General features: G+C 36.2%; 1 protein-coding gene across 10 annotated transcripts in view; it reads left to right on the top strand.

Moving 5' to 3' along the window:
* Positions 1-17,275, top strand: part of QTMAN (queuosine-tRNA mannosyltransferase) — a 386,232-nt gene that overhangs the window by 181,803 nt on the left and 187,154 nt on the right. For all 10 annotated transcript variants that reach the window (XM_078070752.1, XM_078070750.1, XM_078070751.1 and 7 more), the window contains 2 exons: positions 3,376-3,543; positions 6,901-7,074. In XM_078070752.1, the coding sequence (XP_077926878.1) occupies positions 3,376-3,543; positions 6,901-7,074 (342 nt within the window). The remainder of the gene's footprint in view (positions 1-3,375; positions 3,544-6,900; positions 7,075-17,275) is intronic.

Raw genomic sequence — 17,275 nt, 5'->3', positions numbered from 1 at the left:
ATCGAGTGAAGCCATTCATTGTATTAACTTTTTTTTTAATTGTTGGAAAGGGGTAAAGTAAAAATTGCCTGTGAATCTTACCCGTGTTCCTTTCGTGGGCATATTCATTGCTTTTTTTGGGGGGGGTGCCCTTGACTTAAGTATTTATGGAACTGCTTGTTGTCCAATTTACTATTTTACAAGTGAAAAAGTAAAGAAGAAATGTTTTCCTAATGCTGGAGATAATTTCCACAATTTGGAAGTAGTGAGGGCTATTTCAAGATCAGTTATAAAAATAAAATGATTTTCCTGTTAATGATTGAACAAACTGAAGGAAGTGTTGGTGTGGGCCATCCCAAATGGTTAATATTATGAAAGTCATTGCGGTTTCACTTCTGAATGTATTACATTCTTTCATTTAGGAGGTTTTATTTGGAAGGCTCAACTTTAGATCTGGATTCCTTAATTATGGATCAGCTAGCAGGTAGGGTAAGGAGAGGAGGTGTATGGTAGGAGTAGAGTGAAGGACTCTCCTTGGTTAAACATTTGCTACAGATGGTCCATCCTGAGGATAATTCTCATGTTGGAAATTAACAATTGGATTATGACTAGAAATACATATATAATGGGTTTATTGTTTATGGAATGTGTTTTTCCCTTCTACTCATTGCCATTTAATGCATATTTCCTCAAATTTATGGTTTTGTAAATGTATAACTGAACAACAGTTGGAAGACTAGATCACTGAATTACAATATACCATTAATTTAGATTAATCAATTGTTAACATTTTATCCATTTTTATCTCTATGCAAATATATACATATGAATATTTATTGTTATTAGTAGCCTTTTAACTGAACCATGTAAGAATTAGTTGTAGACATGGTGACACTTCACATGTAAATAATTCATTGTGTCTCCCAAGAATAAGTATATTCTCGTCCATGACCATAATAAAATTATTACACTTGAGAAATTTAAGATTGATAAAAATGTACAGTCTTATATTAAGTCCATATTCAGAGTTTTTATCCTTATAATGTCATTTATAACTGTCTTTTCCCCATCTAGTATCCAGTCAAGAATCACACATTGTATTTTGTTTTGGTATCTCTTTATTTTCCTTTAACCTAGATTTTTTTTCCCTTTATGACATTGACATTTTTGGATATCAAGCCCTGTTATTTTGCAGAATATTTATCTGATTGTCTCCTCATGACCAAATTCAGGTCAGGCATTTTTGGCAGGAATACTACATTGGTGATTTGTATCTTTGTCAGTGTACCACATTGGAAAATACATATCACTTGTCCTATTATTGTTCATATTAAGTTTGATGACTTGGGTAAATTGATGTCTACCAAATTTGTCCATTAAGGTACCATTTTTTCTTTGTAGTTAATAAGTAATATGGGGACTGCATTTAATGAATTTTTCAGCCTTGTGTGTGAAAAACATTGAGCTTGCTCGGGTCTCATGATTAAGAATGAGTAATTGTTTGCAGTAGTGTTGTATGGAGGGAGAGGAGGGGATATTTCTCAATAATTAGACTCACAAGTCATCATCCATTTTCTTTTAAGGAAAATATTGATTGAGATTAATATTTTATTGTTCCCTTTACTAAGGATCAGATTTGTAGATAAGCAAATATCTTCGTATTTCAGAATTTTCAATCCAAGCTTTAGAAAGTCTTATACTTGGTGGTGGTGGTGGGCATGTTTTTAGACAAAATATAGTATTTTTTATCGTAATTTTTCTCCTTGCTTTAGTTGAGTACAGACAATTAAAAAAAAATAAATACATCTCCTTTGTAAGATTTTTTACTTCAAAGCATTAAACCATGGCATTAATACAGCAGTGTGGGTTTAAAGAGAGATCACTGCCTTTTGGTCTTATGTGCCTTTTTTAGTCCATGAAGAAGACACTTGAATTCCTATTTATGATATATGCACTTATCATGTAATCATTCTTCTTATGTGAAAGGCTAGTGCTGCAGATCATATAAACACCTGAAGTTAGCCATTTGGCTTGTCAGCAAGGGAGAATTTATAGTAGTTGTAATCATGGTAATAATAAGTATGATATTTTGTATTTATTAAGTACAGAAAAAAGCATTTGTAATGTAAGTGGTCCACAGCCAATTCATATCTGTGGTGTAATGAAAAGTACTTCAGGCTTGGAAGACCAGGAGTCTCTGCTTTGCCACTTTATACCAGTGTGATTCTAGAAAAAAAAAGAAGAAAAAAAAAAAAACTTAACCTTCTTGAACCTCATTTTTTAGAATGGGAATTAAAGCTGTAAGGGTCAAGTGATGCTACATTATGTTATAAAGGTGGCATTCCGTCAAAATTGTGCCATCTAAATGTCCTCAGCCGTTCAGGGGACTGTAATTTGTCCCTCTTCTGTATCCATATGTGGTACACCTTGTTAGTGAAACATTTCCAGGTTGTCCTAGATAGTTATTACTCCTTTCTTGTTTGTTTCTCTTACTTGTTTTTGTCACTGTTGCAGGCAGCATTTATCCTGGTGGGCTCTCTTGTTTCATCTTTTCTGTTCTCCTTGGCTAGACTCTGGCACACAGTAGGCATTTAGTAAATATTTGTGGAGTGAATGGGTGAATAGACACTTTCATTTATAAACATGGTAGGTAAGCTTTCAGTTTCCTTTTTTCCACAAAGATAAGGAATCAGCTTTCTTCTTCTTTTTTATATTTATGTTTTTATATAAGGGGTTTTATAGATTATACATCTGGTGCCATTAGCAGTCCAGTAATGGAGAATAAAATATTGAAAAAAGAAAAACACAAAATATTGCAGAGCAGTTTAAAAAAAGGGAGGGAGGAGGGACAGTGAGAAAACATGCCAAGAGAAAAAGACCACACTCGATAAGTCTATTGCATAAATCAAAAGGGTTTATGTCATAACATGAACATGTGCCATTCCTGCTCGTATATTGAATTTCAGTAGTTTGTTGCATAAAGAAGTGAAGTGTAATGAAACTGGCAAGCAAAGTATTCCCCAGTCAGCCTTATCTTTGTTCCATTTGTCCTTCAGATAGAGCTTTTCTTGCCTTTTTCAATAAAATCCATCCGGCTTTTTTTTTTCTCTTTTTTCTTTTCTTTCTTTCTTTTTTTTTTTTTTTTTTTTTTTTGCATCTCTCAGTAACTGAGCTGAGAAGACCAATGAGATTCGGGGCTTTTATAGTTCTTAGCAGCTGCTTTTTAAGAGATCAAAACTTAGAATGCTGCTACATGGTATTAAGGCTTAACTATTGATGTGTCCCTATAGGGGATATGTTTTTCTTGGGGTAGGAAGAGGGAAAAGGGGAGAAGGGTGAAGGATGACCACTTCAGGCATGCTTGGGACAGTAAACTTTAATTTCCTTGTTTCCTAGGATCCTCTTTGCAAGCTCAGTGCTGAACCTGACCGAACTGGCTGCCCTTCGGCCTGACCTTGGGAAATTGAAAAAGATTCTGTACTTCCATGAGAACCAATTGATATATCCTGTCAAGAAATGTCAGGAGAGGGATTTCCAATATGGATACAACCAAATTCTCTCATGGTAGGTATAGAATGTATCATTATATTTAGTCCTTTACCACCATTTTCTTTATAGATAGTTAGCTTTTAAATCTGGAGACCTACTGTACACTTATTTTAAAAACACCTTAACGTGGGGGCGTATGTGTAAACGTACCTTCCACGGTAGTAACTGCTTGTGCCTTTGCAATATATGTATATAGAGGAGAACAGCCAATCCTTTTATAAAATACTCACATGTAACAATCTAATTATATGTTGAACTAGTTATCTGACTATTTTCTACAACATTTAAAATAGAATCACAGTGTTGACACGAGACCTTCTTCCCCCCTTGATTCCATCATGTATTATTTAAGGGGTACTTTTAGAAAAGAGCGGTTAGTCAAGTCTCATTTACCAACCACTTTCAATATATATAGAAATTTATAGAGGAAGAAATAGAAATTAGAGCATAATAGAGCAAGGGGGTTTTGTCCTCTTTTTTTCTTATTGTTTATAAGAGAAAACTATGGAAAATGAATCTTTAGGTGGTTGGGTTTTTTTTTCTTTTCCCCTCATTGAGTCTTCTGAAATTGCACAGCCTTAAAATACCATGACATTTCAAAGGTGATGGTCCTTCTCTGTTGTTACTTCAACAAAGTGTATCTCTTGAAGCTTAGTTAATGAAAGAAGTTAATAACAACTCTGAAACGGTTTTGTGATTGGATCCTACTCACATAACTGTAGCAATCAAATAGAATCAGGTTGGCCGTGATTGGGTACATCTTACTCACCTTTTTAAAATAGTTATTAGCAGTTGGGATTGATGGTGTGTTTAAACAGACTCCCAACTCTTACAAGCATATTCCATAGTTTAGTTGACATAGAGAAACAGCTATATGGTAATATTTCTGTGTTTTGAGCATTTCGTAAATGTTTTCCTGCAATCATTTTTACAAGCTGCTTCAATTGTGAAGTAGCAGCACTATCAAAATAGAGTGGAACTGCTTCACGTCAAATGTCTCATAAAAATGCAACCGTTTTAAAATTTCATAATAAAATTAAAATACTTTATTTTATATTGAAACAGAGAAGGGAAATATGTTTTAAAAACAAAAATAATATCATTTTGTGCTTTATCAATATGGAAAACATTTGTAATATTCTTTTGATTTCTTGAATTAGCATCATTCTTTTCCTCTGATAGTGTGTGTTTATTACCCCTGAGAAATAACTGGGGAAAAAAATTAAGTCTGTTTTTCCCTTTATGGGTGGCTTTAAAGTTAATGGAAGTTACACCCACTCATATCGGAGCCGAAATGCATGAGAATATTTCTGTAGGCTGTCTTGGATCTTTAATTTAGCATAGACTGGGTTTTTAAGAGCGTAAGTAGTTGGGTTGCCTGCCCTGTGAGGGCAGATGTCTATAAAAAAATTTTAGCTCACTGCCCCTCATCTCTCTATTTTATAAAAGATTGTTTTTGCTCAAAAGGAATGAGACTATAAAAGCCCGTACATGGTTTTCTGGCATTGCTCTTCTCAGGAGGGTAAACTGATAGACAAGCTCGGAGAGAAAGAAGTAGACTCGATCATTGGTTGGACTCTTAATAAGAAAAAAATGGTTTGCAGTTGTCCAGAGGAAAAATAAGAGTGTCAGAAAGCAGTCCTGTTTCAGATTGTCTTTGAAAAGTATGAGTCTTGCTTCCTCAAATGTTTCTTTAGTTTTCTTGCTGACTTCTGCTTTTGTTGGCATTGTCGGATTTCTTTCTTGACCGAGTGGCAGTTAAGGACTTCAGAGGTGACTGACATAAACACTTACCTTAAATAGAGGTTTCACTAACCCTCTGACTTATGAACAAATGTCGTAACTGTATATTATGACCTGTGGGTCGCTATTACAATATGTGACATATGGTGAAAACAGACTAGCTGTAAAACATCCTTCAACTTTTCGTCTATTATTATATTGGTTTCTTTATTGCTTGCTGTTGTGTCAGCACTTCTGTGACATTCTTTTGTATTATCCATGCTGTTATCACCCCTACCCCCAAATTTCCCCTAAGTTGCAACCAAAAAAAAAAAAAAAATACTTGTAGGGAAAAGCAGTTTTGCAGGGGAAGCATAAAGGTGGCAGTTCAAAGTTCCTTTTGTAGGCTTTTCCTTCTGCTGTGCATTAATAATAGAAACTTTGGCTGTCCTCAGTAAACAGGAGATTTGCTATGGTATTCCTGTTCTGTAAGCTCTGCCTCTTCATTTGTGTTTTGCTGTCTTACGGACTTATGTGTCTTTTCCATTTTTTGATTTTATCACTTTTAAGGTGAAATAAAACTAACTACTATTTGAGTTTATATACCTCCTCACTAAAACATTTGTGTGCATTTTACTGAGATCCAGGGACACTGAGACACTGAATCATTGCTTAAAGCAAAGAGGGCCGTTTAAAAAAATCAAACAATTATTTATTAAATCAGTTTTTTGACCCATAAAGGGGACATACTACATATTCAGGTTTTATCCGGCTTGCTCCTAGTTATCATTTGTGTTCATTGGTCTTCAAGAAAATGTTTTAGGCAATTCTGAACACTGTTGACATATTTATGACATCTAAATTTGTTATCACATTTCCTTATAACAATGTATTTTAGATTATTTGTATTTAAAAAATATTAAAGTGAGGAACACAATCTTTCCATCAAAAGTAATAGTATTATATTTATTTCATTTAATTCTGAAGGTCCGTGGTGTTGTGGTTGGTCCTTCTTCTTTGACTACCCCAAATATAATATAATAGTAAAATAAGTTACTTGTAGAGATCCCATATAATCCTTCCTATAGAGTTCCAGAACTTTAAAAAATCTAATGGTTTCTTGAAGCAAGGATTAAACAAGAAATAGACTTTAACCACATGTTTAAAGGTATTCTTTCGTGTGAAATAGCTTTATCTGAACTAGTCTCCTTGAAGGTACTGAAAAGTATGGCAGATGTCCTGTTCTCAGTAGTATGGTGTAAAACGGTGTATATCGCTGACATAGAAATCACGCATGGGTATGTGGGCCACAAAGAAAAAGGTCCTGCTGTACTTAGTGTTGTTGATAATACAGAAAGTCCTGACACTGCAGAAAAACAAACTTTGAAGCCTCATAAGATCCCAGTACATCATTTAATTCCTCCCTTGCCTTTCCTCCCTGATGCCAGCAATCTAACTTACCATGATACAATGGGGATGAAACTAACTTATCTGTTAGAGGCAATTTAATAAATACCAATGGGAAATGCAGAGTTCTTTGCAAACCCAAGTACAATATAAACTCTGATTAACACAGAAGTCTTGTTCTTATAAAAACTAACTGTGAATGAGTGTGGGTTCATCCTTTGCATTTATCCCTTCCCTTTCCAGCCTGGTGGCTGATGTGGTGGTGTTCAACTCGGTTTTTAATATGGAGTCATTTCTTACCTCTATTGGAAAATTTATGAAGCTGATTCCTGATCACAGACCCAGGGATCTGGAAAGCATCATCAGACCCAAGTGCCAAGTTATTTACTTTCCCATCAGGTTTCCTGATGTGAGCAGGTCAGTATGTTTGACTCCGTTTTTAATATTGTGTCATAAATTATTCCCCAAATGTATAGAAATCGGTGGTGTTCCTGCCAATTTGAACTTTTCAGCGTAAGCATGTAATTAGAGAATCGAGTTCTATTTCACCATGCTGTGATTTACAAACATTTTAAATAATCATGTGTCCAGCCGATCCCTGAATGGTTAGTTCTGATATTGAGTTCATCCTTTCTTTAGTGTTATTTATTGGTTTCCTCAAGCAAGCTGCTTTGGCTTTTTTGACACTTACTGTTTTGTTTCTTTATTTGTTGTTTTGTTACAGAAGTCATTGTCAAGCATATCTCTCAACCTTTGCATTCAGCTTATGCCCATGGGTTTATATGTATATAGCAACTGTTCTAAGTAAGTCAGTGTTAAATTTCACCGCTTGGGTTACTTTCGTTTCCCGTGCTGTTTTCTTCTATTTTTTTCCTTCTTCCATTTTTTATTATTTATATTATCTTAATAAAGAGGTCATCTGTATTAGGTTACAAATGCACTTAATTGCCATTTCTCTTTCTCTGTTACTAAGGACATTTTCTATTACCCTTGTTGCTGGGCCCACCCTGAATTAGCAGTGAATGATGTGGCTCAAAGGGAACATTCTCAAATTCCTTTTCACTTCTGATTAAACCTAGCAAAACGGTTTTTCTTACCAGTAGGAATATTTCTCCCTTGTGAACAGAAAGTTTACTTCAGTGGGACTCATACTAGCTGGGGATGCTGCTGTTTGTAACCGACGATGTCCTTAAAAAGAGTTCAGGGACAGCTGTTTCTTCCCTGTCCCTGAAAGGAAGGCAGGAAACAATTTAATGTCTATGCATGTTATGCAGGAGGTCAGCATTATCCTCCGTGTTCTCGATTTCCTGAGTGCACCCAGATTTTGCTGTGGGATCAGTAGTGCTCATCAGCACTCTTAATGCTGATATATTTGAGTGTTTTACTAGTTAATATTTCATTGAAGAAAAATCTGCCTCATACCAAATCAAGTTAGTGAGTCATAAAATTTAAGTTAGACAACCTTGCCCAATTCTTACTTTATGGAGTTCAGAAAGCAGAGGCCCAGAGAAGCAGAGACTGGCTTGTACTCATACTGCTGATTATTGTCACAGACTGGATTAAAGTTTAGACCCTATGATTTTTTAATTCGATTTTCTGTTTACTGTTCAAGCTTCCTATCACTATAGGTCATTTGTGAAAAACATTGAATCATTTATTTGCAGTTTTGACAACTGTCAGGCTAAGTGAAACTAAGATCAAAATTGATTTTCAGTTATATATGCATATATAATGTGTATTTATATATATATGTGTGTGTGTGTGTATATATATAAAATATGTGGGATGAGAGAATTTCAACTTCTGGAAAATATAATTGTTACACTTTAGATCTGTGATTAGTTAAAACACAGTTTATATTTTAGGCCATATTTTTAAAATATGAACTTTATTTTTTGACATGTTTTTAAGGTTTTCATATAATGTACACTCAAAATGTACATCTTTAATTTAGTAGGTGATTATACTACATCTTAATTATTACCACTATAGAATTCCAAATAAATAATACATTTTAAAATTCATTTGCATCTGATATATTCCTACAACATCATATGTTTAATACACCTGTGGCAATTGAATAGTTTATTAATTTGGACTATATTACCATAAATAAATCTAGCTAAATGGAAAAAGGTTAAGAAATATTGTGGCCAAGATAACATTCATAAGCAAGGTCTTAGCCCAGAGTGTTATTTGAATTATTTTCAAATGGTAATTTGCTTTATCCAACCCAAACTCATATAGTGTAAGTAAGTGATTATTTGCATGAATGACAATCATTCTAATGCCTGCAGTCTTAAAAGAGTATTATTTTGTTGAGATGTTGAAAAATATTTAGTAATTCCAAAGGCAACATAACCAAGATGATTTAAAAAAAAAAAACAAAAAACTTTTGAATGCTTCTACCTTTCTCCCTATATAAATATTGTTTGGTCATGGCAAAAATAAATTTAAGTAAAAACAAACTAGAAGATATAATTAAATTATTAATACAATGTGCTATAATAGTGTATACTATAATGGATATTAGTCAGAGAAGGGGAAAAGCTGTATTTCAGCAAAAAATATGAGGATTTCTAAAGTTGTTAACAGTTAAAATACAGAGCATGTCGGTCTACGTAGGACTTCAGTAATATTGGGCTTTGTGGCAACTGCTGTTACCTATTGCCCTCCTCACTCCTTACTGCCTTGCCTTTCTCAAAGACCAGAAAAATAGTTGCAAGAAAGAATATCACTTGAAACTATCATTATATGTATTTGGGGCACCAGGGTGGCTCAGTCAATTAAGGGTCCGGCTCTTGGTTTCAGCTCAGGTCATGATTTCAGGGTCGTGAGATGAAGCCCTGTGTTGGGCTCCACGCTCAGCAGGGCGTCTGCTTGAGAGTCTCCCCCCCGCCCTTCCTCCTGCTCACGCTCTAAGTAAATAAATAAATAAATAAATAAATAAATACCTTTTGAAAAAAGAAACTATCATTATATGTATTAAACATTTGGGGATGGGGAAGCTCTTAAACACTGGAAACATACATACATGTATTTGAGTCTTGACTACCACTTACTAGCTCTGTGACCTATGTAATGACCCTGGACTTAGGTTCTTTAATATTATGATTATATATACTTTATCATCTCATAGGCATTGTGTAGTGACTAAAGGAAATAATGCACATGCGAAATGCCTAGCATAGTGCCTGGTATGTAATAATCTCCCCAATAAAGACTACTTCATCTTATTAATTTCCCCACACTCATTGTTATATAACCCATCCGTGTGCTTCTGGGTGCATATTCTTTTTCTTCATACCTATTAATATGGATGAACTGACTTTGCTTCCGTGTGAGGTCTTTGCCTCCACAAGAGTCCATCCTTCTTGCATACCTAAGGACTACTGTCCTAGCAATTTGTCCTTCTCTGTTCTGCATCATCAATATTCCTGTCTTCTGGGTCATTACTATTAGCATAAGAAAAATGCCATTTGTTTTACATCTTTAAAATAGTTATTTCTTGATTTCACTTCTCCCTTCTGCTACTGCCTGTTTTCTTTCTCTCTGTTAGTAGCAAAACCTCCTGAAAGAGTTGTTTATACTTGCTTCCACTTTTATTCCTACTGTTCTCTCTTATAGCTACTCCACTGAAACTGTTTCTGTCAAGGTTACTGATGACTTCCATGCCTCCCTAAATCCTGTGGTCAGTTCTCAGTGCTCATCTTACTTAACATATCAGCAGCATTTGACACACTATGACACATTCTTCAGTTGGTTTCTAGCAACACACAGGTTGCTATTTCTCAGGCTTGTTGCTGGTTTCTCATCATTGGCCTGGCTTTGAACTTCAGACTGGCCTTTAGCACTCTTAACACTTAAGGGGTTGATGGAGGAAGAGCCCAGGATTGAAAGGAGAAGAAAAAAGAGTCAGGAGGTCAACATTGAGAGAATTATCCTCTGGAGCAAAGGGAAGGGGGTTTTAAGAAGATGGTCAGTAGTGAATTCACAGAGAAGTAAGGTTAAATAATATCATTGAATTTGACAATTAAAGGGTCAGTGGTACCCCATTCTGCATTCTGTTAACTCACAGAAAAGTTTCATGTGTTCTTTCTGGTAGCCAGAGAAAGTTAGGATCCAAGTCTGGGTGAGATCTCCTTCCTTTCCTGTCTCTTTGTCTCTCTCTCACACACACACAACACACACACACACGCAGATTCTGCTTCTCATTTTGTGGATGAAAGCACCAAGGTTCAGAGAAGTTAAGTGTCTCCTGGTAACCACACAGCTAGATAGAGACAGAGCAAGAACTGGAACTCATATCTCAAAATCTCCATCCCATGCTCAGCCCACCACTTACTGTGAATGCAATTTCAGAGGTCTCGATTATCTGATTTCTCAGCTGACAGCAGATTAGCAGCATCACATTGGGGGTGTGATAAAGGCAGGCTCACTGACAGCAGTAAAGAGTGACAGCTGACTGACAGCTCGACAACAAGGGAGGAGAGAGAGAAACTATTAAAAAAAATATATGAGAAGTGAAAAAGCATAGCAGCCTGGAGCCATTATATGGCAGGGCAGGCAACTGGGCACATTGAAGAAACCTTGCAGACATTTCTCCACGATGTACAGCTTGTACATCACAAGGATGACTGTGAGGTATTAAAAAAGAGGAAATGATAGCCAGTAAATTCTGTGTAAAAACGGAGGGAAATGCATAGCTCACTTCTGGCAGAAATGATAAATAACAGCAAATGAAGGTAGACCTCATGCCTCACTCTAGGATGCACATGAGCCGTATTCACCTAAAGGAAGACAGGAAACATCTAAACCCTTCCCATGCAGTGGTAATATCTATAAAGCTTAGGTGACCAGAGAATATTTCAGGAAACTATCTTTTTTAGATCTTCCTGATTGGAGCCATTTTATGGACCAAATCTCCCTTTGCTGCTGAGGAGCATACATGGCTCCTTTGGTACGGAAGGCATCCAGGCCTGCCAGATGATCAGTGGTCAGCAAGACAGATTTTGCAATATTAATACCATGGTTGCCCTGTTTGGGCTGCTGTAACAGAATACCATCGACTGGGTGGCTAATCAACAACAGGAATTTATTTCTCATAGTTTTGGAGCCTGGCAAGTCCAGGATTAAGGCTCTGGCAGATTTGGTGTCTGGGGAAGGTTGGTTTTCTATGTTTGTGCTGTGTTCTTACCTGATAGAAGGAGTGAGGGAGCTCTCTGGAGTCTTTTTTTTTTTAATTTTTATTTTATTATGTTAATCATCATACATTACATCATTAGTTTTTGATGTAGTGTTCCATGATTCATTGTTTGCGTATAACATCCAGTGCTCCATGCAGAACGTGCCCTTTTTAATACCCATCACCAGGCTAACCCCTCCCCCCACCCCCCTCCCCTCTAGAACCCTCAGTTTGTTTCTCATAGTCTCTCATGGTTTGTCTCCCCCTCCAATTTCCCCCCTTCATTTTTCCCTTCCTACTATCTTCTTCTTTTTTTTTTAACATATAATGTATTATTTGTTTCAGAGGTACAGGTCTGTGATTTATCAGTCTTACACAATTCACAGCGCTCACCATAGCCCATACCCTCACCAGTGTCTATCACCCAGCCACCCCATCCCTCCCACTCCCCACCACTCCAGCAACCCTCAGTTTGTTTTCTGAGATTAAGAATTCCTCATATCAGTGAGATCATATGATACATGTCTTTCTCTGATTGACTCATTTAGCTCAGCATAATACCCTCCAGTTCTATCCATGTCATTGCAAATGGCAAGATTTCATTCCTTTTGATGGCTGCATAATATTCCATTGTATATATACACCACATCTTCTTTATCCATTCATCTGTCAATGGACATCTTGGCTCTTTCCATAGTTTGGCTATTGTGGACATTGCTGCTATAAACATCGGGGTGCACATACCCCTTCGGATCCCTACATTTCTATCTTTGGGGTAAATACCCAGTAGTGCAGTTGCTGGGTCATAGGGCAGCTCTATTTTCAACTTTCTGAGGAACCTCCATACTGTTTTCCAGAGTGGCTGCACCAGCTTGCATTCCCACCAACAGTGTAGGAGGGTTCCCCTTTCTCCGCATCCCCGCCAACATCTGTCGTTTCCTGACTTGTTAATTTTAGCCATTCTGACTGGTGTGAGGTGGTATCTCATTGAGGTTTTGATTTGCAGATGATACGATACTTTATGTGGAAAACCCGAAAGACACCACCCCAAAACTGCTAGAACTCATACAGGAATTCAGTAAAGTGGCAGGATATAAAATCAATGCACAGAAATCAGTGGCATTCCTATACACCAACAACAAGACAGAAGAAAGAGAAATTAAGGAGTCGATCCCATTTACAATTGCACCCAATACCATAAGATACCTAGGAATAAATCTAACCAAGGAGGCAAAGAATATGTACTCAGAAAACTATAAAATACTCATGAAAGAAATTGAGGAAGACACAAAGAAATGGAGTCTCTTTTATAAAGGTACTAATCCCATCGATGAGGGATCCACCCTCATGATATGATTATCTCCCAAAGTCCTCACCTCCTAATACCATCGCATATGGGGGGCAGAGTAGGATTTCAACATACGAATTCTGAAGGACTATAGACATTCTTTCTGTAGCATGCCAGAAGATGAATATGATCTCAAGACTTGATGAGATGAGACTCATGACTGGGAAGCCTATTCTGCATTAGAGGGTATAGGTTAGATTGGAAATTAAGGAAATTTCACTGTACATATCAAGAAGGCAGATTTCATGTAGAACTCCATGGTGTGTGATGGAAAGAATAAAGGAAGCAGTCCTGCAGCGCACAGAGCCAAACATTGGCTCGAGGAAGCCAGTATTTTCCTACTCTAGGTCACGTAACTGCCGAACAGGCAAGGCCTGGTACAACTAGGGGATTTTATTTATCCAGGCCTTTGTGCGAGTCTTAGTCTAATGAAATCAGAACATCAGAGGGATTTGCAACTTGCTTTCTGACAGGGTCATCTTTAGAAGGTAGAGTTAACCATAATAGCTAACCTTACTGATTCTTATTATAGCCCTGCATTGTGCTGAGCCTTTTATACGTACGTATTTTAGGATTTTATTCTTCCAACAATTCTGAAAGCTATTTTCCATTTATAATTGAAGAAACTCAGCCATAGAGAATGTAAATAACTTTTTGCCTACGGTCATACAGATAGTAAAGGTAGAACAAGAAATCAAATATTTTTTTTATCCGATTTTAGAATCCAAATTCTTTTCTGTATTGCCTGTCCCCCCAAAAGAGGTTCAGGTCCCTGGTACTTGACTCTGACCAGTGAAGAACAAATGACTTATAAAAGAGAATTGACAGAAATATTGAATAAAAGGGAGCATGTCATGGTAATGTTATGAAAGAAAGGACTCAAGGCTTTAGAAAGCAGACTTTTAAAAGGTTAAAGTTTTAGAAAAAGAGGATACCTGAAGAGGAATGAGAAATTTTAAAAAAGAATTCTGATAGTAAATTGAAGATAGGCCTGAAGAAGCAGAATAGGAAGAATAGGTCAGCAAAGGAACAGCTCTAGGCTCAGACCATTATTTCATGTATCAGAAAACCATTTTTTTTTCTATTTGTAAATATCTCTCATTTATCCAAACTCTCTTCCCTTACAGGTTAGCTTATAGCATGACACCTGTCTTATTGGGCAGTGTCTGATCCATCACGTTAGATGTTTAGGATGGAGTTGACTGTGTTGGCACATCATCACACTTCTTCCATCTGTCTCCCCTACAAGATTTGGTACTGAGGGACCATTCATGATTTTCATAGAACAAGATTATCCCCACTCCTGACAAATTGGATCACATAAGAATGTATTCAAATACAGTGAATTTGTATACATCACTGTATTTATATACATCGGGGTGCATACATTTGTATACAAATACAGTGAATTACAAAGTGGTATTTCTTATCCTTGAAAAAGATCAGGTCTTCTCAAGGAATTCCATCAGGGAGCTGAGGAGGGGATATCAAAGTGGATATCATCTGATTCAAATAACATTCAGTTGGATTAAAGGTGAAGAGAGAGAAAGACTCAAGGCTGTCAAGTCCTGATACTTGTATGGATTTATCACATGCTTGCCTTCTCAGTGCCATTATATGGTGAAAAAAGCTTAATTTTTTTTTTATTATAGTTACACATAATTGATATAAACAGATCAAATGTATGTGTTTTTAGTGGAGACCATAATAAAAAAATCATCCATTTATTTTTTAATGAAGGGATGAGTGGATGGTATTTCTTTTGGAGTTGAAGTTTGGATTTGAAGCAGATTGAAGAATGTATACTTTAGATGGAAAAATAGGAGCTTTTTCTGGGGTGCAGGTCCCATTCAGTCACCAGAGAGAATATCAAGTATCAATCTTGTTGTGATCAATAGAGAAGAATTTCATATGCTTCTGTCATCATTTCACTGTGTATTCCTATTTTCCACAATACTGGATTGTCAGAGTTGCCAGAATAAACAATAGTAGATTTCACCTGGGAGTTTCCTCATTTCATAGTAGATTTTGGTTTTTTGTTTTGTTTTGTTTTGTTTTTGTTTTTTGGAGGGGACAGGAATTATATGCAAAGCATCTCTGCTTTCCTCTGCCTACATTTTTGACATCAAAGGAGAGAGGAAAACGATGTTGGTCATTCGGAGTAATCTCAGTTATTGAAACCCTAAGAATTTCTGTACATGTTTCTCTCCACCTTTTCCATGTAGCTAAAATGTGAAGCCAAAGCAGAGGTCTATGGACTTCACATAACTATTTTAGAAACAAAAATGGAGAATTTTAAAAACAGTGTGAAAACTTTAAATGAAAACTCTCAGGCTGTGCAAACAAAGGCGAGGAGCCTAAGGGCTTTTTGAAGAATTCTTATTAAAAAAAACCACTATTTTACATTGCAAAGCAGATGTGTCAGAAAACAACAGCAGATCTGTAATTTGAGAATTCGTGGATTGATAGGACAGAAGGCAGCCCCCGTGGCTCCCCACAGAAAACTTTGTTTTCTGCAGTCAAGAGTTCTGCTTTTGGTGGCGGGGGGGTTGCCAGAAAACACCTTAATCTTCTTACCGCATGTGGTCATATTTCTCAGATATTTTGAGAAAGTATTAGTTAGACATATTAATAAAATATTGCCTTTGCTCTATGAAATAATGAAGTGGGTACTGTCTTCTTGAATATTAATCTAGGTTTGAAGTAGAAGAAGAAAAGTTTTGCTTTTACAAATTTAAACATCCATATTTGCTAACAATTATTTTGGCTCTTCAAAATGAATGCAAAAATGTGTTTCGTTTGAATGTCATTTAAAAAAATTTTTATAGAATCACTGTACTAAAAAAAAACTTTTGATAAATCATTCCAATGTTAAACACCACTCACTTTCACGAAATCTCCTTTATATCTAATGCAAATCTTTCATGCTGTGTTATATTCTAACCATCTTCCTCTTACTATTCTTGTTAAGAAAAGAGTTTGGTTTCAGCGTATTTTTATATACAATTCCTTTGTTGGCCTGAAGTTACAAAGAACAAACTCAAAATGTATTTTTAATGAAATTATCATTCATGTTAATCCCTAATTACTATAATTAGATTTCTGTTCTCTTCAATTTATACAATAACAATAACCCCACCCAAAAGAAGTGCTCTAAATTCAGCAGCAGCAATAAAAACTATCCTTTTGTAAGATGATTTACCCCTGTTCTCAAGTATAGAGAAAGTTTGGCTTCAGACATCAAAGACTCAATGTACATTTTTTTCTTTAAGTTCCTCATTGTTCTGTTCAAAGTGATCTGGGAGGGAAGAAGCAAAGACCACAGATCAGGGGGTGGAGAAATAACTAAAAATCAGAGAACATGCTTAGCTGGGGACTACATCATCTCTCCAAGAGGAGTCATGGAGCAGGGCTGCTATAAAATGGGGATGAATGTCATTCAACAAACTCAAACCATAGTTGAGAATTCAGCAAAAGGTCCACTTAGGATCTCTGCCCCTCAATGGGCTTACAGGCCATTACTGAGCTTCCTATAGTGTAATGCATGACCATCAGTGTAGGTCCATCCAGATAAGAACAATTTATGTTATATATTCTGTTCAGTACCTGAGGGCTATGTACAATACATGTTAGAAAGATTTCAAATAAATTGCTTTGATGTTTAAAGGATCAAGCTTTGGTTATCTTCCTAAAAAACACTTACTCAAATCATTCCATATGGGGTAAAGCTGGATAAAAAGTGGGAGTCAGCAGGATGGTGTACAGCAATCTAGTTTGTCTTATATCACTTACTACTACGCTCAGCCTAAAGCAAATCACTTAACATCCTAGAACTTCAGTTTTCCCATCTGTAAAATGGTAATCGAAATAGTACCAACCTCTTAGATTTATTAAGCCAATTGAGATAATTATTACAATGTGCTGACTGAGCTCCATGCCTACCACCTACTCATGTTCAGTCAATGTTAGTGATTTTATTTATACACCCATCATCACCATTCTGTTTGACAGACTTTTTGATAAGCTCACCCATTAGTATGATTCCAACCTCAAAAGTGAGGGGGAACAAAATTTTGAAAACCCTA

Source organism: Halichoerus grypus, chromosome 4, assembly GCF_964656455.1.
Source record: "Halichoerus grypus chromosome 4, mHalGry1.hap1.1, whole genome shotgun sequence".
In the NCBI taxonomy this organism is placed as follows: domain Eukaryota; kingdom Metazoa; phylum Chordata; class Mammalia; order Carnivora; family Phocidae; genus Halichoerus; species Halichoerus grypus.
Note: the sequence above shows the minus strand (reverse complement) of the source record. Positions and strands in the feature narration are given on the sequence as shown.